The sequence below is a fragment of the Helianthus annuus genome, chromosome 6 (assembly GCF_002127325.2).
Source record: "Helianthus annuus cultivar XRQ/B chromosome 6, HanXRQr2.0-SUNRISE, whole genome shotgun sequence".
NCBI classification, from domain to species: Eukaryota; Viridiplantae; Streptophyta; class Magnoliopsida; order Asterales; family Asteraceae; genus Helianthus; species Helianthus annuus.
The window spans coordinates 4,115,131-4,140,463 of NC_035438.2; the positions used below are offsets into that span (position 1 = coordinate 4,115,131).

At 39.8% G+C, this 25,333-nt stretch overlaps 2 protein-coding genes across 2 annotated transcripts; one reads left to right on the forward strand and one right to left on the reverse strand.

Moving 5' to 3' along the window:
* Positions 1-1,863: 1,863 nt before the first annotated feature.
* On the reverse strand, positions 1,864-8,669 carry LOC110944300. The gene is made up of 5 exons (XM_022185961.1): positions 8,562-8,669; positions 7,076-7,174; positions 3,627-3,686; positions 3,397-3,555; positions 1,864-2,286 (listed from the first exon to the last, which is right to left on the reverse strand). Exons 1-5 carry the CDS (start codon positions 8,667-8,669, stop codon positions 2,101-2,103), a joined length of 612 nt encoding a protein of 203 aa, XP_022041653.1. The 3' UTR covers positions 1,864-2,100.
* Positions 8,670-21,024: 12,355 nt separating this feature from the next.
* On the forward strand, positions 21,025-22,077 carry LOC110944301 (leucine-rich repeat extensin-like protein 5). The gene has a single exon (XM_022185962.1). The coding sequence runs from the start codon at positions 21,025-21,027 to the stop codon at positions 22,075-22,077; it is 1,053 nt and encodes a 350-aa protein (XP_022041654.1).
* Positions 22,078-25,333: the final 3,256 nt, after the last annotated feature.

Consider the following 25,333-nt stretch of genomic DNA (forward strand, 5'->3'; position numbering starts at 1 on the left):
ACTCCAAGGACGCATCCCGTGTTTGAAGGAAGCATCCCGTGCTTGAAGGACGCATCCCGTGCTTGAAGGACGCATCCCGTAATGGTCCTTTCAAGGACGCATAAATATGTCGGACACGTGTCAGCTTCTAGGACATGGACGCTTCAACAAAACATACGGACGCTTCCGAGGCTGAGTAGTCCTTCCAAGGACACAGGAGGGTGACAAATTTGAAAACACACTTGGTCAACCAACATTTTGGTAATTTTCTCAATTTGAAAGGTTAATTTGAGTGTACTTCACCAATCAAATGTATGCAAGTGTTTGTACATGTATTTATATCATTTATTTAATTTGTATTTTTCTTCTATCCTTTTTTTTCACCCTCTTATTACTAGATTTAATTATAATTTTCTAATCTATTGCTTATTATAGATTTTTTAGTTTTACGAATTTTTATAGCTATATATAAATATATTCCATATTGTTGTAAGCATTATTATATTATATATATTTTTCCCCGCGCTATCATGAGAGGCGTCAAGCTATGGTAAGCACTCTAAATACTAACTTAAATAAAAAGCGTACCATTGATTGCATACTAATATAATACAAAATCTACAACAAACATTCAAAATTCATCATACATTAAACTCTAATCTATTTTCTTAACGTCATTCGTATCTTCCGGTATCTTTTCAAGACGCTCAAAAATCTGTTGATCCTCGTTTGAACTCGACATCCTGATAGTAAAAATATATATTTAATTAAGATGACAGCTCAATTAATCTTGTAAAATAAATCAAACTTATTATCATAATTCTATCAATAGGCTCATAAACATTGGTGCAAGTGTTTCAAGCCGCCTTAGTCACCACATCCGTATGTCGGGGTTTCTTTTTGTAGGTTTTAGTGCGAATCACCGTAGCTTCACTAGGTGGTCCACAACCAACCGAAGATTGAGCGATTGATGAAGATTAAATGTAAGAAAGAACAGAGTGAGCGTTGTTTTATCGTTTTTTGAGAGTGGAGAGCGTTTTTTTGTTGTTGTGATTCAACCCACACGTATTAATAGTTGTTTTTTTTTTTTTTTTTTGGGGGGGGGAGGGATCTAAAATACCTACTATAATAATAATAATAATAATAATAATAATAATAATAATAATAATAATAACTACTGTCAAAAAGGACCCCCTATAGTCGTTTGAGTGGTTTTCAACGAAAAAACCGGTTTAAAACACATTTTTTATCAACCCGGTCTCAGACCCTTACACGTTACGCCTTCACCCTAACACCCCCACCAAGTTATCTTCTTGGTTTGATGAACTCGTGTCAGAAATAAGACAATGTGTTGTATTTATCTTACTTCTTGTTCATACCCAACTCATAGTTATGTCTTTGTAGATCATACACTCAAATACTTATGTATAACCATGGCGTGGATCCAAGATCGAAGCCAACTAACATATTTTAATTTAGAAGCTAGTTTTGTACGACTTTCTTGCCTAGACATTGGTTCTATAACATAAAGGTTCGTGTACTTGAGAGATCAACATTTAACACTTTTAAGGCCATCCACAATAAGGAAACCAAAAAAACATATTTATTCTTAAAAACATCTAAAACCCACCGCATAAGGAAATCTAAAAAGACAATCAAAAAATACTAAAATTTTATTGTTCGTTGATAGGAAAGTTGGAAAATAATTTATCTTTGATTTTACAATATAAAGTTTATAAGTGTGTGTATATATATATATATATAGTTTAAAGTTTATTAATAATAGATTTAAATGTCTGGTTGGTCCCGTTGGTTTGCATATATTACAGACTTGGTACCAAGACTTCAATAATGATGAAAGGAAAGAAGAAAGTCAAAATGATGTGCTGACCGAAAGTCAAAGAACCAACCAGGAAAAAGTGATTGTTGATCATGATAACAAGAAATCTTTAAAAGATGCGTTGGTGGAAACTGAGATAGATGTATCTTTAAAGAGTAAAATGTCACAAACCTAATATCAAACCCTACCTACCAGACTCATTTCCAAAATCAAAACCCCCCTGCACAACTTACAACCAATTGTCCAATTCAACCTACCTTCACATACAACGATGAATCAGTTCACATAAAACCACAGGCCGTCATACAGATGGCCCCGATAGCAAGACTTCCTGCTGATATAATGGCTCCGATACAATACTTCTTCACCTCATACGTTGCAGCTTCCACGTTTGCCATCACTCCTTCCAGTTGGGCTGCCCATTTAGCATCCCAGGAGTCCATTCGGCCTTTCAGCTTATAAATTTCGTGTTAGAATAATAAACATAGATAAATATCATGCTTTAATATTCAAATAATTTGGCAATCCCAATAGGGCCTATTGGTAACTATGGTCCAAACCGAGTCAAAGTGGTCGGTTCAGCGTGGGTTAGAAGTATTACAGTTTGGTTCACAGCTGACAAATCGATTGTCATGCCGGTTTGCCACCTGGATCTAAGTATATATTTTGCTAAAAACCATTTATGTTTTATTTTATGTTGGAACAAGTCTTAAAAACCAGGTTTTAAGTATAGGCACGACTGGGTGCGGGATGTCTTGGGGGACATCCTCAAACGGGCGGGGATCTCGGTGAAGAAAGAAGCCCCCGTAAACTTTTTGACAGATCCGAGGGAAGGAAGATCCACATTGCGCCCTGCGGACGTGTTAGTTTTCGGGTGGGATGCAGGTAAACACGCGTGTGTCGATCTTACCGGGGTTTCCCCCCTTGTAGGCTTACGGGATACAGGTTTTGTCCCTGGTCAGGCAATTGCAAAGGCGGCAGCGAAGAAAATGGACAAACATGCAAAAGCCTGCAAGGATAATCAACATTCGTTTATCCCTTTTGCCTTTGATACCTTTGGCTCGCTAGCCCCAAAAGCCATCAGGTTTCTTGAACGGGTCCAACGGGTTGTTCACAGCAACATTTCGTCTCCTAGAGATCGGGGTTTCGTTTTTACTAGGTTAGGTTTCGCTATTCAAAAAGGGGTAGCGGCGCAGCTTGTTGCCCGCTTACCGGCTATTTTGGTGTAATTGTCCTTAAAGTTTTTATTTGAAATGAATTAATACACTTTATTTACTGAAAAAAAATTAAGCTTTATTATATGTTGTTGATATTTATGCAATTTCAATAATTCCAAAAAAATTGTATGTTGGCTGCTAATGCCTTGGATTATTTATCAAAAATATGGAAACTCAAAGGGAAAAACAAAAGGTACCAACCCGTCTAAACATAACGTTTTGAGTTTTGACCACCAAACCACCGGCCCACCGCCAACTAGTTTGGTTTACGTTTGACAACTTATAAAAGCCTTACCCTGTCGAGTTTTGACCACCCGCCAACCAGTTTGGTTTACGTTTGACAACTTATAAAAGCCTTACCATGTCACACTGGTTTTTCATTTCTGCTGTTGCAGCAGCTTCATATGCAGCCAACTCGGCATGCTTCTTCTCTAAATTGGATTCTAGGCTTCTTATCTTTTGTTCCAGATCACTTTTCAGCTTCTGGCGTTCCTGCTTTAGCATCAACAACTGATTGTCCTGCAACATTAAATTCAAACATTAATTGTTCAATATTAAACTTCAAAGATCTACATTTTAGAGATTTATACCTGTAAGCACTTCATTTCCCATTTGAAGGCACTGAAGTGAGCATCATGAACCGTAGCAGACTACATATTAATAAATTGTAGTTCATATTAGGAAAAACAATAAAATAAAAAGACTAAATTACTATTTTGGCCCTTGTGGTTTAACCCCTTCAGTCCAAAAGGGAATTTTTGACATATCAGACGACCTAAGATTGAATTTTATAATGGTTTTGGCCCCCCTAACACACTCTGTTACATGTTTCCAATTAAGTGTAAGGGTATTATGGTACGTTTACACATTAGGGGTTGTTTATGTAAGTTACAAAGTTCTTTTAATATTTTTATTTGTGTAATTACTCAGTTATTTTTATTTCATTATTTCATGATTATTATTTAACAAAATACGTTTTAAATTTACAAATAAATACACATTTTCGTTAACAATTTGTTTTTTTTTTACAAATGTTGTTTTTAAAAAACAAAAAGAAAACATTTGTTTTTTAACCTTTTAAAACCGTCTATCGTTTTTTAGTTAGTTTCCTTTTATAAACTGTTTGATTTTTAAAAACCGTTCTTTTAAAGTCGTTTGTTTTAAAAAAAATGAACATTTCATTTTATACCATCCTTTTCAAAATCATGTGTTTTTTAAAAACAATTCATTTTTTAAGTCGTTCATTTTTAAAACCTTTTGTTTCTTAAGATCATTCGATTTTTAAACCCTTATATTTTTAACCTAATTTTTTAATACCTTTTGCTTTTTTATAAACGCCGTTCTTTTAAATTTTCGTAAAAACTGTTCGTTTTTTTTAAATTGTTCATGTTTAAATTCCTTTGATTTCTAAAATCGTTCATTTTTAAATTCCTTTGATTTTTAAAATCGTTCATTTTTTTCTAACGGCTATAAGTAAATTAATAGAATACAAAGTTTAAAAACGGACTATTTTAAAAAGAACGGTTTTTAAAATACACGATTTAAAAAAAATGGAAAAATTACTAGTTTTGTCCTTTATCTTTATACCACTTTTCAGGCAGTGTCCTTTTTAACGAATGTTGACAGGCGGTGTCCTTTACTAGGTATTTTGTTGCAAGTTTAGTTCTTTACACCCAACCTAGTTAAAAAACCCTGTTAATTGTTGGGTGTAAAGGACTAAACTTGCAACAAAATACCTAGGTAAAGGACTAAACTTGCAACAAAATACCTAGTAAAGGACACCGCTGTCAACAATTAACATGGTTTTTTAACTGGGTTGGGTGTAAAGGACTAAACTTGCAACAAAATACCTAGTAAAGGACGCCGTCTGTCAAAATTCGTTAAAAAGGACACCGCCTGAAAAGTGGTATAAAGATAAAGGACAAAACTTGTAATTTTTCCAAAAAAAAAAACTATTTAAAAGAAGTTTAATAAACAAACGATTTTATAAAGAAAGGTTTAAAATGAAATATTAAGAAAAATGAACAACTTTAAGAATGTTTTAAAAATACACGATTTGAAAAAAAAAAAAAAAACGAACAAGTTAATTACATGGTTAGCCCCTATGGTTTATAAGAAGTTTCATAATCAGGTACTAATAGTTTAAAACCCTAACAATAATGATCCCACAGCCCCAAACACACCAACCGCACCAATAACTATCAAACTCTTCTTACTTAAACCACCAAAACTGAACCGGAATCCTACTGGACAACTTATATCCAGATAGAACAATCAAATTCAAATACGAACAATTACCTAGGTAACTCTTGATGGAATTGTTTCGACGAGTCCGAAATCACAAAGTGTGAGTGAAATTAAGCGGTTTTCAAGCAGAATCTAATGAAACAAAAGCCAACCGCCACATTCAAGCCCTAATAAAATTACTGGGATTGTATCAGAAATCCGTCATCGATCAGATTGTGAAGCTCCTTCACTCGCCACATTCAAGCACTAATAACTGGAATCTAATTAAACGAACGACTTTAAATAGAACGGTAAAAAATGAATTGTAAAAAAACAAACGACTATAAAAGAACGATTTTTAAAAACAATCAATTTAAATTTGAATGATCTTAAAAAAAAAGATGGATGGTTTTAAAAAAAGAGGTTTAAATAACAAATGGTTTTAAAAACAACTTTAAAAAGATCAAAATTTTATATTTAAAACGTATTTTATTCAATTATAATCTTAAAAATAAAATAAAAAACTTAAGTAATTACATAAATAGTCTCTTAATTATTAAAAGAACTATATAACTTACATAAACAGCCCCTAAGGTGTACAAGGACCATAATCCCCTAAAGCTTTAACTCGAAAAAAGTAACATAGTTGGCATTAGGGGCCAAAACCATTAAAAAATGCAATCTTAGGCTCTGATATATCTAAAGATTCCTTTTCGGACTAAAGGGGTTAAACCGGTTAAACCAAAGGGGCCAAAATAGTAATTTACTCAATAAAAAATAGGGGTTAGCTAAATGCACCCCTCTTTTTACTAAATGCACCCCCTTTCCATTAAAAAAAACATTTTAAAACTTTTCAAATTCCACCCTTTAAAAATCCATTACTCACATTTTTTATACCATGACAATATATGGTGAAGGTTTAGGGCTGAATACATTTGGAGCTTGAACTGAATCAACATTTTTAATTACAGAAATTGATTTACATAAACAGCATGATCAATTGAAATCATTTTTAACTATAAATATATAAACAATTGTAACAATGAAACGGTACGTTGTAAGCAAAAATAGTACATGTAAAAGACAAAGTAGAAAAATTCTTTGTGAAAAAACAAGAATGTTCGATTATTTATATTATTGTGGCCAATGCAGAAGAAAAAATTTTCTGAAGTCTTCATGCATAAATTAACACACAACCATGAAGTCTTCGTGCATAAATTAATTTATTTTCTTTTCAAACACTTCTGTGTAATTTGCAGATTCGAGAATAAATTGAGAGAAGTGTTCCTAATATGTACTATATATTAAGAACGACAAATATTATAAATGTAATTGTTTCTTTATAAATCCACTACAAACATCTCCTAATTGATTTGTGGTAAAGTTTCGTCCGCAAATTCTATTATTCTTATAACTACTCAATAAAAAAAAAAGAAGAAGAACTATATTAATGAGAAAGATGAATAGATACCAAGAACGCTCAATCAATTAGATTTTTGATGAAAATCAAAGTTGCACTAAATCGTTTTTCAAGGTCTCTCTTAATCTCCTTCTTTTCAATCAGCAGGAATTTTGTTATGAAGCCGTTCTAATGTAAAAGCAAAACACGTTTATGTAAGTATTCAAATTATGGGAAGTGGATAAACCCCTATAAAAAATAGGGATAGTTCCTTATGTAATTTTAAAAAAAGTAGAAAACAAAAGGGTTCATTGTTTTTATTTACAAACTTCAGGGGGGAGGTGTAGCCAGTAAAAAAATTGAAAAAAAGGGGTACATTTAGCAACACCCTAAAAGTTAACGGAAATTTATTACTTGTTGCGTCGCAGCTTTGGAGACGAAGTTTTCGGCAAGCTCACTTGCTATGCTTTCTGCCTGTTTTGCAGAAAAACCCTCCGCTTCCAAGCTTTTTGCCTACAAATATCGAAGATTCTATTAACTTTTTGAGATTTATCTAAAAAAATTATAAATAACAAGAATTTAAATTCATAAGAATAAATTGCACAAATCAACCTTTATGTTAGTAGGAATGCATAACATAAACAATTATACCACAGTACCTGGTGACTGACTTCTTTCACTTATCTGAACCTGGACCTGCAGCCATGCAACTATCTGTATCTGGACTGGTTCCTCTTGCTTGATGTATTTGGTTATTAGCCATTAGGGCTTACAGTTGAGGCGGTATGAATGGTCTGGGAGTGTTCAAAACCGGTGGTGGTCTAGCAGCTTGAACCGGTTCTCTTGGTTGAATTATGAATTGTCGGTGTATTGCCACCCTGAAAGACTCTGTCTCATACGTCCAGTTGGCCTCCAGTTTTCCTTTGTTGTTGCCGGTGCATCTACCAAACTCCCTAGATCCCTAGTAGGCACTTTATGGTCTTCAATTCGTTTTTATTTATTAAACTAGCTTACGAACCTTTGTATTACACACGAGTTGAATATAAAAAAATGTAAATAATAAATTTGTAAAATGCCTTATTACATAAAATGTAACACCACGTAAAAACGTGTCCAATAATGTATAGACACGTATCCTACACTCTAATTGTGAGAAAGATTGAGTTTGAAGGACTAAACTTGAAAAACAGTGAAATTATGCTTACAGAAGGACTAAAAGTGTCAACATGCCAAACTTGAGCCTCTGAATGACCATACGTGAAGAAAATATTCTTAAACGGGTGATCAATTGGATATAAGAAGCCGTTTATGAAAATAATCGGAAGATTATAAATTACAAGGGTTAAAAGCGTCAATATGTCAATTCTGACCTCTGAGTGACCTTTTAACAAAACCGAGGCTTCGAAATATTCAAATATACTCCCGAGAATAAGTGGTAAAAATTTCACGTAGTTTCGAGATTGTTAAGCATGTTTTCCAAACTTTGGGTTAAAAGTGTCAACTTAATGAAACTTACGTTCATGAAGATATTTATCGAACCCGAGCCTAACAAAGTTGGTTATTCATCCTAGAGCTTCATCAAACTAACTACAAGGGCCTTATGTGTCAAAAATAAGGCTAAAAAGGATTAAAAACGTTCAGGGACTGAAACTGCCAACTTTGAAACCTGTTCTGCCTTTGAAACCTGTTCTGCCAGTTCTCAAGGTCCAGGCGGGCTGCGTAAGTCCACATAGAACTCTTATGCGGGCCGCGAGGGACTGCCAGTTACAGAAACCTGCTGCCAGGTGCGGGTTAAGTTGTTCCACCGCCTTATTCTTGGTTATAACGTTCTGGAGGTCTATATGTCGGTTTATTACATTAGCTAGGACACCTGGGATGATCCCAGAGCCCCCAAAAACACCTGGAAGTAATCAAGATTCATGGGAATTGCTATATAAGTGAACTTATTCTTGTGTTCATAAACACACTTGCAAACTTTCATTTGAGGGACTTGCTCTGGAGCTTCCATCAGTAAGAAGAGGATTATCAAGTGTAGAAAAGTTTGCTAGGACCTTATGTAAGCCTCTAATTTCTTGTTTAGTTGTTTTAATTAGCTTAAATTACTCTAAAGTCAAACTAATTGTAAAATTAGTTTGACTTTCGTTTTAATTACAAGTGTCTTAACAACTGATCAAATTGAAAGTGGTTATAGAACCACATTAGTATAGGTGATTAACCCTTAAAAGGGCATCTCCTAATTATCTCGTTTGACCAGTTAATTGTCGGGTCAAAGTAGTTTGACAAAAAGTCAAACTGGACAGAAATTGCAAAAATGATTCTAATTAGTAAACCAGAGGTTCTAAATTATATATTAACATTCTAATGACTTAGTAATTAATATTTAATCATGTTTCATCAGTCCTAATCCGACAATTAATAGTCTAAGGGCAGTTTATAACCGAAAGTCGCAAAAGCTTGACTTTTGCTTTGACTTTCAGTTCTGACTCGTTCAAGCTTAATTTTTCTATGTTTTAAGCTTCCATTAGGACCACATTACTTAGTAGTATGACCCTCTGGAGTTCTATTACATGGTGCCTAATGGTTTGAATTATATGCTCTTGATCGTGATTATGCTTAATAATGCCTAAAACGCCCTTTTTGTATAAAACCGAGATTTTTAGCAATGTGAATGGACTAACACCTTCGCTACTGATATTTAGACATGTCCCGAAAATTTGACATCAGTTTGAGGTCTAGAATGGGAGGTATGCTCAATAGCGTAATTAAGGAGCTTTTTAGTAATTAAAAGGCGTAATTAACATAAAGCCTATCTAAACCCGATTTTTGACACCAAACTTTTTACCTACTGATGTTAAATAATAGTTTGGGATTTTTGAAGATTTTTATTTATTTTTAGGCTAAGCATAACATAGGATTATAGCCTAATTTCGGTTATTGTCGGTTTTACCCTTTTCATACATAAAATGAGTTTTACATAACATTTTAATGCCAAACTTTTTGCTATTGATTTTATATGATAAATATAATATTTTGAACCTTATAAACTGATCAAAATCTCAGATTTCCTATTTTTATCCTAATAACCCTTTAAATCGGTTTTTAAGCATTTCTAGCACCTAGTATGGGTCAAAACTATATTTGGCATATAAAACTCATTACCTACTGATGTATTAAACTAATATATGTAATATTACAGTAAGCTAAAGTTTTTAAACTCAGAAGTCTATTTTGACCTTTAAAAGCTTATGTAAAATTACCAAAATGCCCCTACGATGCATAAATGGTTATAAAAGGTATGTTTCTAATATATTAAGTATCCTACTGATATAACCTATTAAAATACATGTTTTTACTAATTTAATCAGACCTGGAACTCAGTTTTATAAATAAACTCTTTTATGGGCATTAAAATTACCAAAATGCCCTTACGGGACTCATTTTGGTTTAATTTGCTTTTTGGGCATATATGTTAATATATTACTGATATGTTAGCATATTTTGAGCATAATAATGATTAAGACCTGTATATAATTTATTTGGTTACCCGTTACGCATTTACGCGTTCGGATCGGTCTACGTGACTAGTTTACGTAAAATAACCGAAACGGGCTTAACCTTATCATTTGTTTCTCATTTTTCCAGAATGTATTTAGTTTACCCATATTATACAAGTATCCAAGCTTGTCGGGTCTAAATCACATTTGTCACACCCCCAAAATCCACATGCGGAACACCACCGCTTGGAGGCGTGACTGACCAGGATCCAGCCACCAATTATACTGAGCATTGAATTAATAGTAGAAATATTTAATATCCAAAGTAGTTAGCAACACCATAGTTAAGTTCGATAATTGGTTTAACAAAACAGCGGAAGCATAAACCAAATAGTTTTAAAGATAGTTCTTAGTTCAAGATAGTTAAACCCAACACACGGGTTTTGACGAACACTACACATCCCCAAGCAGCAGCTCCTGAGTCACTGGTTACCTGCAAAGCATGCAGTAAGGGGTCAACAATAATGCTGAGTGAGTTCACTAGTTGTCCAGTTTTAGTTTACCAAAAACTTAAGTTGTTTAGATAAAGCATTTATAATCACGTTGTGGGGAGCTACCCCATCTGTAAGCTCACTAAACTGTAGATACCGAAACTGTTGACGGAATGTTATCGTGCCCCGAGTCAATGTCTATCGTCATTGACCATGTTGCAAGGTCTACTAGTTCACGCCCGATCTCCCCCGGTCACGGTGTGAGGTTGTCAAACCTAATAGCGCTATCAACTAATAACCCGTTCGCCCCCGGCGATTAATCGGTACTGTAAGCAGGGACTTAAAGTGATAGAGTTTCGTTTAGCATGGCTAGTTGTGATTTATAAATAATATCCAAACGTATCTCCCCCGGAGATAGTAATTACCCATTCTGTTTTCCCCCGGAGTAATGGGTCAAAAGTGTTCTCCCAAAGTTTGGTAGTTGGTCCGTGTCCCTCCGCGGGACGCATGCTTTTAGTGTGTGAACTCACCTTGGGTTGCTCGGCAGATTAGGTTACTTGTCAAATACATTGGTCACCACGTCCTAACATGGTTACCGGTATAGGTCAGGTTTGGTGTACAAGCATTCACGTAAAAACTTACACATAACTAACACGTATCACGTATGCAAGTAGACAGTCATGGGGTTATTGGGCCGGCCCTAACATTTACATAGTCAAACAGCAACACATAGTTCAGTCACAGGTAGCCCATGTTACACACATTATGGCCCAATAACCAAAGTGGACAGCCCAGTCGCAACCAGGTGGTCTCGAGTCGCAACCAGGAGGTCTCGGCTTGTCATGCTGTGGTTGCGAGTCGCAACCGCGTGGTCTCGAGTTGTCATGCTATGGTCTCGAGTCGCAACCATGAGGTTTCGAGTTATCACGCTGTGGTTGCGAGTCGCAACTGTGTGGTTGCGAGTCGTAATGCTGTCCCTTTCATGTTCACGTGTAGATTCAGATACATCAGTCCAATGGTACTATGAAATCAGGCCCAAATCAAGTAATAGCCAATAAGGTTTCACTAACACTTTTCCTAATCTGACCATTAGAAAAAAAGAGATCAAACTTTGCCCTTTTTGAAATCTTCAAACCTTATTCAACAAGTTCATCACAAGTTCATAGTTTCCTAGGGTTTTCATCTTAACATAATCATACATTTTTGAACCGAAAAATCACATATTTCATCAAGATCATTATGCAAGAACAAAGGAACATACATTTTGTGACTTTAAACATAACTCGGTTGGCCCTAATCATTCTTAAACCACTATTCTTTGGCCATTCTAAACATGTTATCAAGCTTTCCTACTAAAGGGTTGTACACATAATGTCAAACTTCACAAATCATCCTAAAAGTCATGCATAACAATTTTAACTAAACATTTTCTAGTTCATAACCATTTCATTCATCAAGCATACAAGACAACTATTACACATATGTAACACTAACCGGTTTGTGAAAAAGGCACCGAATAAAAGGAAGAAACCGAGAAGATGAAGTATCCGAGTGATGATGGTCTTGACCGAGATTCCTTGCGAGATCCGAGCTTGGTCCGAAAGTTGGAAGAGATTGGTGTTGTTTGGGGTTTTCCTAGTGAGAGAGAATAGAAGTGTATGTGTTTGTGTAAAATGAAGGGAAGTGGGGAAAGTGGGGATTTATATGCAAGGTTTCGAAGTAGGCTAAGGGGTTTCGGCCCAAACCGGTTACGGCCCAAGAGGCCCACTCGAGACCGAGTGGCCCACTCGCAACCGAGTGGTTGCGAGTCGTGGTCTCGACTCACTTACATATATATATAATACATACATACAACACATAAAATGCAAAAAGGATCACGTTTTCATTTAATAACATATATGTACACAAAAATATTACAAGGTGTTCGTTCGGAAAAACCTAGAGTGTCACATTATCCCCAAGTTTTAAGAACTTTCGTCCCGAAAGTTAAGGCAGCCACTGTCAAGCTAGAGTGTTTCAGCGGGGTGTCACATCATCCCCCCGTTAGTTTGGAATTTCGTCCCGAAATTCAGTTGTAGCTTCAGTGCTGGGGTTTTCATTAGGGAACAACTGGGGATACTTGGACTTCATCTGGTCTTCCCGCTCCCAGGTAAACTCTGGGCCACGTCGTGAGTTCCAACGAACTCGCACGAGAGGTATTTGGCTACGTTTGAGGGTTTTGATCTCTCGATCCGTGATCTCAATCGGTTCCTCAGTAAAGTGTAGCTGTTCATCAATAGTGAGTTCCTTGAAAGGAATTATGAGTGTTTCATCTGACAGACACTTCTTCAGATTAGACACGTGAAAGACATTGTGTACTGCACTCAGCTCAGTAGGCAGGTTCAATCTATAAGCAACCTTACCGACTTTCTCGGTAATTTCGAATGGTCCAACATATCGCGGATTCAGCTTGCCGCGTTTACCGAAACGAACCACACCCTTCCAGGGTGAAACTTTAAGTAGAACCCGGTCCCCGACCTGGAATTCTAGCGGTTTCCTACGCTTATCAGCGTAGCTTTTCTGACGGTCACGAGCTGCCGCCATGCGTTGCCTGATCTGGGCAATCTTTTCCGTTGTGTCTACCACCAGTTCTGGGCCTGTGAGTTGACTGTCACCGACTTCCGCCCAGCAAAGAGGTGATCGGCATTTACGACCGTACAATGCCTCAAAAGGTGCCGCCTGAATGCTAGTGTGGTAGCTGTTGTTGTAGGAGAATTCTACTAGCGGTAGATGCTTCTCCCAGTTCTTGCCAAAGTCGATCACACATGCCCTAAGCATGTCTTCCAGGGTTTGGATGGTGCGTTCAGACTGCCCATCCGTTTGTGGGTGGTAAGCGGTGCTCATGTCCAAACGTGAGCCAAAGGATTTGTGCATAGCTTGCCACAACTCGGAAGTAAAACGAGCGTCTCGGTCGGAAATAATAGAAGTTGGCACCCCGTGTCTCGAGACTACTTCCTTTAAATAGATTTCTGCCAAGGTAGAAAACTTGTCTGTTTCCTTAATGGCCAGAAAGTGTGCAGACTTAGTCAATCGATCTACTATCACCCAAATAGTGTCATTCCCGCGTTGGGATCTAGGTAGCCCCGTAACAAAATCCATGGAAATTTGCTCCCATTTCCACTTCAGGATTTCGGGTTGCTGGAGTAGGCCTGCTGGTTTCTGATACTCAGTCTTGACTCTTGCGCAGGTCAAACATTTGCTAACGTAAGCTGCTATGTGGGCTTTCATGCCAGGCCACCAGTAAGTGGTCCTTAAGTCGTGGTACATCTTATCTGAACCAGGATGTATTGAATAACGGGACTTATGGGCTTCGTCCATCACAAGCTCTCGTAGATCTCCGTAAAGTGGGACCCAAATGCGCCCTGCCACATAGTAGGCGCCGTCTTCTTTTTGCTCTAGTCGTTGTCTCGATCCTCGCAGGGACTCAGCCCTGATGTTTTCCGGTTTCAAAGCTTCAATCTGAGCATTTCGAATCTGGGTAGGGAGATTAGACTGGATGGTAAGTTGTAATGCTTGCACGCGCTTGGGCGTAGTGTCTTTTCGGCTGAGGGCATCTGCCACGACATTGGCCTTGCCCGGATGGTACTTGATGGCGCATTCATAATCATTCAGGAGTTCGACCCATCGACGTTGCCGCATGTTTAATTCCTTTTGCTTGAAGATATGCTCGAGACTCCTGTGATCGGTGTAGATAATGCACTTGGTACCGTACAGGTAATGTCTCCATATCTTAAGCGCAAAGATCACTGCTCCTAGTTCCAAGTCGTGCGTAGTGTAGTTCCTTTCGTGCGTCTTAAGTTGTCGAGAGGCGTAAGCAATAACTTTGTCGCGTTGCATTAACACACAACCGAGCCCATGGATGGATGCATCGCAGTAAACCACAAAGTCGTCAGTTCCTTCAGGCAACGAGAGGATAGGAGCACTACAGAAATTATCCTTTAGTTTCTGAAATGCGGTTTCCTGAGCTTCACCCCATTTATAAACCATACCCTTCTGAGTAAGAGCCGTGAGAGGCTGAGCGATCTTTGAGAATCCCATGATAAATCTTCGATAGTATCCCGCTAGTCCCAAGAATTGGCGGACTTCGGTCGGAGTCTTAGGGGTAGGCCAGTTCTTTATAGAGTCGATCTTAGCTGGGTCGACGTGAATTCCATCCTTGTTAACCACGTGCCCAAGGAAATGGACTTCCCGAAGCCAGAAGTCGCATTTCGAGAACTTGGCATACAGTTGCTCATTGCGAAGGAGTTCGAGGATAAGGCGTAGGTGCTGTTCATGCTCTTCTTGACTTTTTGAGTAGATCAGGATGTCGTCTATAAACACGATCACAAATTTGTCGAGGTAAGGTTTGCACACTCGGTTCATGAGATCCATGAATACCGCGGGCGCGTTGGTCATTCCAAAGGGCATAACAAGGAATTCATAATGACCATAGCGAGTTCTGAATGCAGTCTTGGAGACGTCTTCATTACGGACCCTTAGCTGATGATAGCCCGATCGCAGGTCAATCTTAGAGTAGTAGCTCGATCCTTGCAACTGATCGAATAGGTCGTCGATTCGCGGGAGAGGGTAACGATTCTTGATGGTAACCTTGTTCAGCTCACGATAGTCAATGCACATTCGGAACGTGCCATCCTTCTTCTTAACAAAGAGTACCGGTGCTCCCCAGGGTGATGAACTAGGGCGGATAAACCCTTTATCCAATAGTTCCTGTAGTTGAGTAGAGAGTTCCTTCAATTCTGCGGGGGCTAGTCGATAAGGTGCACGAGCTATTGGCGCTGCTCCGGGAGCTAGCTCGATTTGGAATTCGACCTGACGGTGGGGAGGGAGTCCAGGTAATTCTTCAGGAAATACCTCGGGGTAGTCACGCACTACTGGAAAGTCTTCAATCCTCTTTTCCTTTTCCTGTGTGTTGGTGACGAGTGCTAAGACAGCGGTGTGCCCTTTTCGTAAACACTTCTGGGCCTTCAAGAACGAGATAACACCGGAGATTTCTCCGCCTTTGCCACCTTGTACAATAAGAGGTTTGCCAGAACGGCGGGGAATACGAACTGCTTTCTCTTGACAGAGGATCTCAGCGCGATGTTTGGATAACCAATCCATGCCGATAACGACGTCGAAGCTTCCAAGTGTAACAGGGAAAAGATCGATACTAAATGTCTGACCAGACAATTCTAGTTTGCAGCCTTTGATAACATGTGAGGCCTCGATGTTTCTACCATTAGCTAACTCGACGATATGAGGAGAACTTAGTAACGAAAGCGGACGCTTAAGCTTCTTACTAATACGTAGGGACACATAGCTAGCATCGGCTCCAGAATCAAATAATACAGAAACATAACGATCATCGAGTAGGAACTTACCCGTCACGACATTGGGGTCATTCCTCGCTTCTCCAGCTCCAATCACAAAAGCCCTTCCTCTAGCACCATTCCCAGCATTGTTGTTCTGATCGTTGTTTCCAGCTCCCTGATTGTTGTTGCGGTTCTGGTTCAGTTCAGGGCAATTCTTCTTATAGTGCCCCTCAGCTCCACACTGGAAACAACCCTTGGCATTCCCGTGATGTTGTTGCTGCTGGTTCTGCCCCACGGGACGTGGACTCCTACAGTCCTTGGCCTCGTGCCCCATCTTGTTACATCGTTGACACTGACTTTTCCCACACGGCCCACTGTGATGTCGATTGCACTTGTTGCACTTGGGGTGGTTACCACGATAGCCACCCTGTTGTTGAGTGCCCTTGTTGTTTTCAGTTTTCCTTTGCTGAGCTGGGGCCTGAGTGGGGTTAGCATCCTTGCTTTGATTTCCTTCCCACTTACGCTTGTTGTCACTAGAAGTTCCGACAGTAGCACTGATCCTTTTGGGCAACCTGCCCTCTTCTACGGCCTGATCAGTAAGTTTGTGAGCAAGTCGAACGATCGGCTGAATGGTAGTGAGGTTGGCTGAAGTTACATGGCTTCGAATTTCTGGAGCCAAACCCTTGACGTACAACTCGATTCTTCGATACATGGGTCGAGACATGTTTGGACAAAGGGCAGCATAGTCATTGGACAGCTTGGTGTAGGTTTCAATCTCTGACCCAACCATCTTAAGCGCATAGTACTCGTTCTCAAGCTTGTGGATGTCATCCCGGTGACAGTACTCCTCCTTAATCATGTCCTTGAAATCCTCCCACGCAGTAGCATTAGCAGTTTCTAACCCAAACATCTGAATTTGCGCCTTCCACCAAGAGAGCGCGTTTCCTTCAAGTGTAGCAGTAGCAAACTTCACCCAATTTGCAGGGGGACACTCACAGATAGCAAAGACAGCTTCAATTTTCTCAATCCAATGCAGAAGACCTATGGCACCCTCAGTGCCGTTGAAAGGGAGAGGCTTGCAATCCATGAAAGTTTTGAAAGTACACACGGGTGGTTGCGCCGGTGCATGTTGACCTGTTCGTGAGAAGCGAAGCGTACAGTTTTAGGGATAAAAGGCGATGTGGCGGTAGGATCTAAACATCCTAGGGTAACGAGTTTACCTCCAGGGTGAGCCGCGAAAGCTGCAGCCACCGTGTTAAGCAGGTTAGTGAATTGAGCCTGAGTCATGTTAATGTTTCCTCTTCCGCGTCCACTCATTGTCTTCATAACCAGAAAACACAGTATGAGTGTGATGTTGTAACGTAGCGAGAATGAGATAGAAGAGAGAGGTGTATCTATCTAATTTAGGCACACTAGTACGTATAGCAGAACAGGAAACATAAGATAAGCAAACAAGTAAACACTAGTCCGAGCTATGAGGTCAAATGTGTTGAGCCTTGCACTTGGAGTGTAGTGTCGTCGCGAGTCACAGGTTATAGTCTGATTTTTCCCAAAAAGATTTTCCCCTTTTTAAAACCAAGTTCACTATAACCAATGGCTCTGATACCAATCTGTCACACCCCCAAAATCCACATGCGGAACACCACCGCTTGGAGGCGTGACTGACCAGGATCCAGCCACCAATTATACTGAGCATTGAATTAATAGTAGAAATATTTAATATCCAAAGTAGTTAGCAACACCATAGTTAAGTTCGATAATGGGTTTAACAAAACAGCGGAAGCATAAACCAAATAGTTTTAAAGATAGTTCTTAGTTCAAGATAGTTAAACCCAACACACGGGTTTTGACGAACACTACACATCCCCAAGCAGCAGCTCCTGAGTTACTGGTTACCTGCAAAGCATGCAGTAAGGGGTCAACAATAATGCTGAGTGAGTTCACTAGTTGTCCAGTTTTAGTTTACCAAAAACTTAAGTTGTTTAGATAAAGCATTTATAATCACGTTGTGGGGAGCTACCCCATCTGTAAGCTCACTAAACTGTAGATACCGAAACTGTTGACGGAATGTTATCGTGCCCCGAGTCAATGTCTATCGTCATTGACCATGTTGCAAGGTCTACTAGTTCACGCCCGATCTCCCCCGGTCACGGTGTGAGGTTGTCAAACCTAATAGCGCTATCAACTAATAACCCGTTCGCCCCCGGCGATTAATCGGTACTGTAAGCAGGGACTTAAAGTGATAGAGTTTCGTTTAGCATGGCTAGTTGTGATTTATAAATAATATCCAAACGTATCTCCCTCGGAGATAGTAATTACCCATTCTGTTTTCCCCCGGAGTAATGGGTCAAAAGTGTTCTCCCAAAGTTTGGTAGTTGGTCCGTGTCCCTCCGCGGGACGCATGCTTTTAGTGTGTGAACTCACCTTGGGTTGCTCGGCAGATTAGGTTACTTGTCAAATACATTGGTCACCACGTCCTAACATGGTTACCGGTATAGGTCAGGTTTGGTGTACAAGCATTCACATAAAAACTTACACATAACTAACACGTATCACGTATGCAAGTAGACAGTCATGGGGTTATTGGGCCGGCCCTAACATTTACATAGTCAAACAGCAACACATAGTTCAGTCACAGGTAGCCCATGTTACACACATTATGGCCCAATAACCAAAGTGGACAGCCCAGTCGCAACCAGGTGGTCTCGAGTCGCAACCAGGAGGTCTCGGCTTGTCATGCTGTGGTTGCGAGTCGCAACCGCGTGGTCTCGAGTTGTCATGCTATGGTCTCGAGTCGCAACCATGAGGTTTCGAGTTATCACGCTGTGGTTGCGAGTCGCAACTGTGTGGTTGCGAGTCGTAATGCTGTCCCTTTCATGTTCACGTGTAGATTCAGATACATCAGTCCAATGGTACTATGAAATCAGGCCCAAATCAAGTAATAGCCAATAAGGTTTCACTAACACTTTTCCTAATCTGACCATTAGAAAAAAAGAGATCAAACTTTGCCCTTTTTGAAATCTTCAAACCTTATTCAACAAGTTCATCACAAGTTCATAGTTTCCTAGGGTTTTCATCTTAACATAATCATACATTTTTGAACCGAAAAATCACATATTTCATCAAGATCATTATGCAAGAACAAAGGAACATACATTTTGTGACTTTAAACATAACTCGGTTGGCCCTAATCATTCTTAAACCACTATTCTTTGGCCATTCTAAACATGTTATCAAGCTTTCCTACTAAAGGGTTGTACACATAATGTCAAACTTCACAAATCATCCTAAAAGTCATGCATAACAATTTTAACTAAACATTTTCTAGTTCATAACCATTTCATTCATCAAGCATACAAGACAACTATTACACATATGTAACACTAACCGGTTTGTGAAAAAGGCACCGAATAAAAGGAAGAAACCGAGAAGATGAAGTATCCGAGTGATGATGGTCTTGACCGAGATTCCTTGCGAGATCCGAGCTTGGTCCGAAAGTTGGAAGAGATTGGTGTTGTTTGGGGTTTTCCTAGTGAGAGAGAATAGAAGTGTATGTGTTTGTGTAAAATGAAGGGAAGTGGGGAAAGTGGGGATTTATATGCAAGGTTTCGAAGTAGGCTAAGGGGTTTCGGCCCAAACCGGTTACGGCCCAAGAGGCCCACTCGAGACCGAGTGGCCCACTCGCAACCGAGTGGTTGCGAGTCGTGGTCTCGACTCACTTACATATATATATAATACATACATACAACACATAAAATGCAAAAAGGATCACGTTTTCATTTAATAACATATATGTACACAAAAATATTACAAGGTGTTCGTTCGGAAAAACCTAGAGTGTCACAACATTCTATCCCGGTCTCCGCTTAATCTAGCGTTTAGAACCATAAGGTTTCCTTCTAGCTAGTCGGTTTAAGTCCTTGACTTAATTAAAGACCCGTTAGCATCCTAATAGGCTAATTAAACCTTCTATACAGATTAATAGCTTCCGGTAAAAAGTGCCTTTCAAGAACCTTAGGAATTTTACTGCTATCACCAGGTAAATACTTTTAACTTATTTTCCCTATACGGGCTTGGGATACGGTATATTAATACCGCTTGGTCGGGTATGGGATTATTTTGTCGGATTGTGATTTAATAAATCTGCATAACCCGTTTTAATCTGTATTGTTTGATAACATAAACATTTGGGGGTTAACGACCGTGTCCTGGATATCCTCGGCTCATTTAAATTATTAATGGCCACGACCTATGCACGAGGTGCAGGCATGCACCCGACAGATGCAAATGCTAAATATTAAATTACCCACAAGTTGGGGATACTCCTTTGTGGGTTCTATAAGTGGTGAGTTAGTTAATCATGTCTGGCTTACAAACCGGCCCCACATGTATGACAAGCATGTAAAACTGTATACAAGATTTTAATAAGATTGTCCCAAGTTATAAAGGATTTGTGCCCTATGCACCTAAATCAATTTTCTTAAATGTTTTCAAAACGAGTCAGTTAAATTGTATTTACCAGTGTAAACTGACGTATTTTCCTAAAGATTGATTGACAGGTACTTTCCGAAATAGGCTGGAGCTATAGGGTGTTATAGAGGATCTTGCAAATCCAATAGATACCCGGAGTCTGTAGTTTTTGTTTCTTTGTACATCATGATCCGCCTGTGGATCTTATTACATTCCTGTCTGTACATTCATAAACTCGAACGCTCAGATGTTATGGTTTGTAATAGTTTATTTTACCAAGCCTTCCGCTGTGCTATATTATTGTGTGTATTGACAATGATGATATCAACTACGTCACGATACTCCCCACCAGGCCCACCGGTAATACGTGGAAATATCGGGGTGTGACAGGTTGGTATCAGAGCCAACATTGAGTGTTAAACACTAACCTTTTGTGTTTAATCTCAATGACACAATAAGCACATTCCTTAGACTCTCGAGTCTAGGCAAATGACCTAGGATATGTCTTTAACTTTCCTTTGTTGTTATTATGTTTTATTTTATTTTTGTTTCCTTGTTTCAACAGGAATTTCGTCAACATGCCTCCAAGAGTAAGAGGAAGAGGCAAGGGTCCCATGCGTGGGGGATCGTCGTCAGCAGGACCATCTCATAGACGCACTCCATCGGCGTCCTTTTCCACCTCCGACTCTCACGATATGTGGGGTCAACCTTTTGAGCCAGCAAGACACTCAGTCTCGCTAAGCTCTTCGCCTTCCTTCCATCCATCGTTTGGGCCGCTAGTTCCAGATGAGCCCCAACACTCTCAACAATCCCATCATTCTCACGAGTCTCACCAATCACACCACTCTTTGCACTCCCATTCGTTCCATCATTCTGATTCTCTCTATTCCCCGGGGCAGTTTAACCCTAACGATTATGTTAACGATTTTCTTGGTTATAACCCTTTGGGCCCTGAGGACCATTTCTCTCAGGAGATGGAAACAGATGATGATCCAGATCCGGAGATGCAGACCGGAACGCCGGGCCATCCAATAAGTATATCAAGTGGGTCCCTATTTCAGGGATCACCTTATAGTGGGCCCGACTCGTTCCAAGAGAAAATGGCCACATATGATTGGTTCTTTACCCCTTCATATCATAGTTCTCCGGCCCAACCACCTTTGGTTAAACCCCAACTCCAAGCTGTTTCACCACCGCCACTTCCGATAGAGGAGCCACCGCAGCAGCCACCGCAACCACCTCTCGAGCCTCCGAGGCAACGGAGGAATGCACGCATGTCAGTACGAGGAGGACCTCGTTTTAGCTCTCCTCGTGGTTCGAGTTCCTATCCTCCCATTCCAGAGGACCCCCAATTGGGTGGGCCCTCAAACGCGGCACCGGAGATTGACCCTCCGCCAGCTTCATTTGCGCCACCTCAGTCGCCCATGGGTTTTGATAACCCTATCCCGACCTACCCAGGTTTTTCTGGGTATAATCCTTATGAAAACACGTCAGGATATCCGTCAGATTACGGAAACCAGGATCCCTACCTCACGGCTGCTCAATACCATCACCTTTACCCATCATCCTACCCACCTTTTTATCCAACTGGATACCCGGGTCAGGATTATCCATACCTTCCGTATCAGTAGCCTCCTCTTCCCCAGCAACTTCAGCAGCAACAACAAACTCAGGAAATCCTAGAGAGGTTAGATAAGGTCGAGCATAAGACTAAGAAAAACAAGGAGAGGCATACTAGCTTCATGAAAGGCCTCGCAAACCTTATCAAAGGGAAGAAGAAATAAGGGATTGTTTATTTTTTTGTTTGTTTGTAATCGTGTCCCTGTGAGGATATTTGTTTAAATTCTGTATCAAAGTCCCTGCGTGGACTTATTTTCCTTTCCTGTAAGCCCCTGCGCGGGCAGTTTGTCTTTTTCTAAGTCCCGTTTAGGGCATTTGTACTTGATTTCAGTTTAATGAAGTTTTAACTTTGGTTTTAATTGTGTATTTTATTACACCATGTTATATCTTTTCAATTTATAATTGATCCGCCAAAGAAATTCTTAGAGGTATAACCTAGCCAAAGTATTAATTGGCTATGATGGTACAACCTTTTTAAGATAGCAAATCCTTGTTAACATCTGAAAACATGTTAACATTCTCAGCTGTGCGGTACGAAAAACCACACAAGCTTCCAAACGGTATTTGGATTTTTCCAAGTCACATATAGCCTAAAATGATCAATACGAGTCATGGCTAATAAACATCAATATAATATGTACACCAAGACGTCCGTTTGAGATGCATGCTTTTAAGCAAAGGTGTAAAAATGACAATGAAAGTTTAATTTATAAATTTCTTGTCAAAAATGGTAATGAACTTCGTTCGACCCTTAAAAGATCATTGATCCAAGAGATCGATGGTTAGATCTTAAAATCGTCCCTGTGACAAGCTTCCTAAGCTATCTAAATTTCCTTCGAGACGAGCTTAATGATAAACAAAATGTCTTTCACGACATTAGCAGTTGTGGAAATTTTATTATTCCCCCTGCCTAATAGCATAAAGAATAGTGTATTCTTTTAATTATTATTTAAAATGGTCTAAATGGGTTATATAATACCATGACCATCTGATCATCAATGCGATGTATTTATATATATGATTTGAATAATCATTATTGTTTGATTATAGTATTCAGTAAATGGCTGGCTCAGACGAAGCAAACAGTCATCCAGCAGAGGGCAATACCAGGATAAATATCACGGGTGCCGAGCTGCAAGCATTGATTACCGCGGCAGTTTCATAGGCGGAAGATGCTAAGTTTAAGGAGCCGAGTGTTGTTCGGTCTCAAACTCACTCAAAAACCCATTCTCAATCGCACACTCATAAGAAGAGCGAGTCTCGACACTCATCTAACCAAGGCAGTGAGCCCAAGAAGCAGGTAGTTCTTGAGCCTACCCCTAGGCACGCCAAGGGTTGTACCTACAAGTACTTTGTTTCCTGTAAGCCAAGAGACTTTAGAGGAGAAAAGGGGGCAATAGACTGTATGAAGTGGTTAGATGAGATGGAAACGGTGATAGATATTAGCGGTTGCGCTAAGGAGGATGTGGTCTTGTTTGTATCCCAATCTTTTAAGGGCGATGCCCTTACATGGTGGAAGGCGCTAGTACAGTCCACCGGGAAAGTTCATTTGTATAATCTCTTGTGGGAGAAGTTTGTTGAGTTGGTTAAGGACACTTATTGTCCGCAGCATGAAGTTGAGCGTATAGAGACTGATTTCCTCACCCTTGTGATGAAGGAACTGGACTGCAGATCCTATGTGACTAGTTTCATTCCATGTCGAGGCTTGTTCCATACCTAGTCACTCCTGAGCCCAAACGCATCGCGTGTTTCATTGGTGGTCTGGCCCCTGAAGTGAAGGGGAATGTAAAGGCTTCTAAGCCAACCACTTATAGATCCGCTGTGGATCTATCATTGTCCCTCACATTGGATGTTGTGAGGAGTCGGGCGAGGAAGACTTCTGAATAGGGGAAGAGGAAGAGAGAGGATGATCAGTCCTCTCAGGCAAACAAGAAAGGTAAAGGGAACCCTGGTTCCAAGAAAGGGCAATCTGGTGATAAGCCCAGGTGCAAAACTTGCCACAAAAGGCACTTTGGAAAGTGCAATCGGGACCCACAGGCCAAACCATGCGGGATCTGTAAGAAGATAGGGCACAAGTCTGTTGAGTGCCGGAATATTAAGGATGCAACCTGTTACGGTTGCAATGAAAAAGGGCACATCAAAACCATCTGCCCCAAGAATGCGAAGAAGCCTGAAGAGGCAAAGAAGAACAACGCCAGAGTATTCCAGATGCAGGCAAGGGAAGCAGTGAATGACGATAACGTCATAACAGGTACCTTCCTCATCAATAATATTTATGCTAGAGTCTTATTTGATTCTGGTGCGGTGTCACACCCCAACCGATGGCGGAATCATCGGGGCGCGGCACTAAGCGAATCAGATTGTTCAAGAGAATCCATAACAACTATATTGCGATAATATTTATTACATTCGTTATCCCATACTAACAAATAATACAATCACATAAGTCATCACAGATTTCTTGTCCTCTCGAACAATTCAAATTCGACAACCTAGATTTTAGGTGAGTTTCTAGACTTCCTAGCTTGATTTGATGTAGACTTCGACTAAACCTGCAACATACGTTAAAATATTGTCAATACAAAAGTATTGGCGAGTATACAGGTTTGATATGTAATAGATTAATAGATTAAAAGTGCTGCGAATTTCCATAAGCATAAACGTAATACACGACATATATACTCACAAAACTGATACTACCAGCTAAGTCCTCGATGCTCGACTCTTCGATGGCATAACTAGACCCCGTCGGGCGCAATAGTACTATACTAGTCTTGGTGGGACGTCACGAGTATAAGTCCTAGCATACATGCAACTAGCATCACGTATATCTATGCAAACAGTTATTCACAAGTGATAGATTGACAATTTGATTCATTCGTTTGATAAGTTCGATTTATAAGGAACGTATGTTACACCCAAAATTCGATAAAAGGGGTCAAGTATACTCACAGTGCGTATTCGGTTGGATTGACAGGATGATGCCTGAGAATAACCTGATTTCAGACTAATTACATGAGTATTGGGTTACGTGTTAAACGGTATTGAATTACATGAAATTGGACGAAAATTGGATTGGAACTGGCCCATTCGGATGGACTGCTCGATCGGCCGGGCTGCTCGATCGAGTGGGCCGTTCGATCGAGTGGGCCGTTCGATCGGCTGGTCCAGCCGATCGGCTGGGCCGCTCAATCGGCCAGCCTGTCCAGCTGTTTTCGGCGATTTTCGCATGTTCTTCGGTGGTTTTGGTCGAGACGTTGTCGTGAC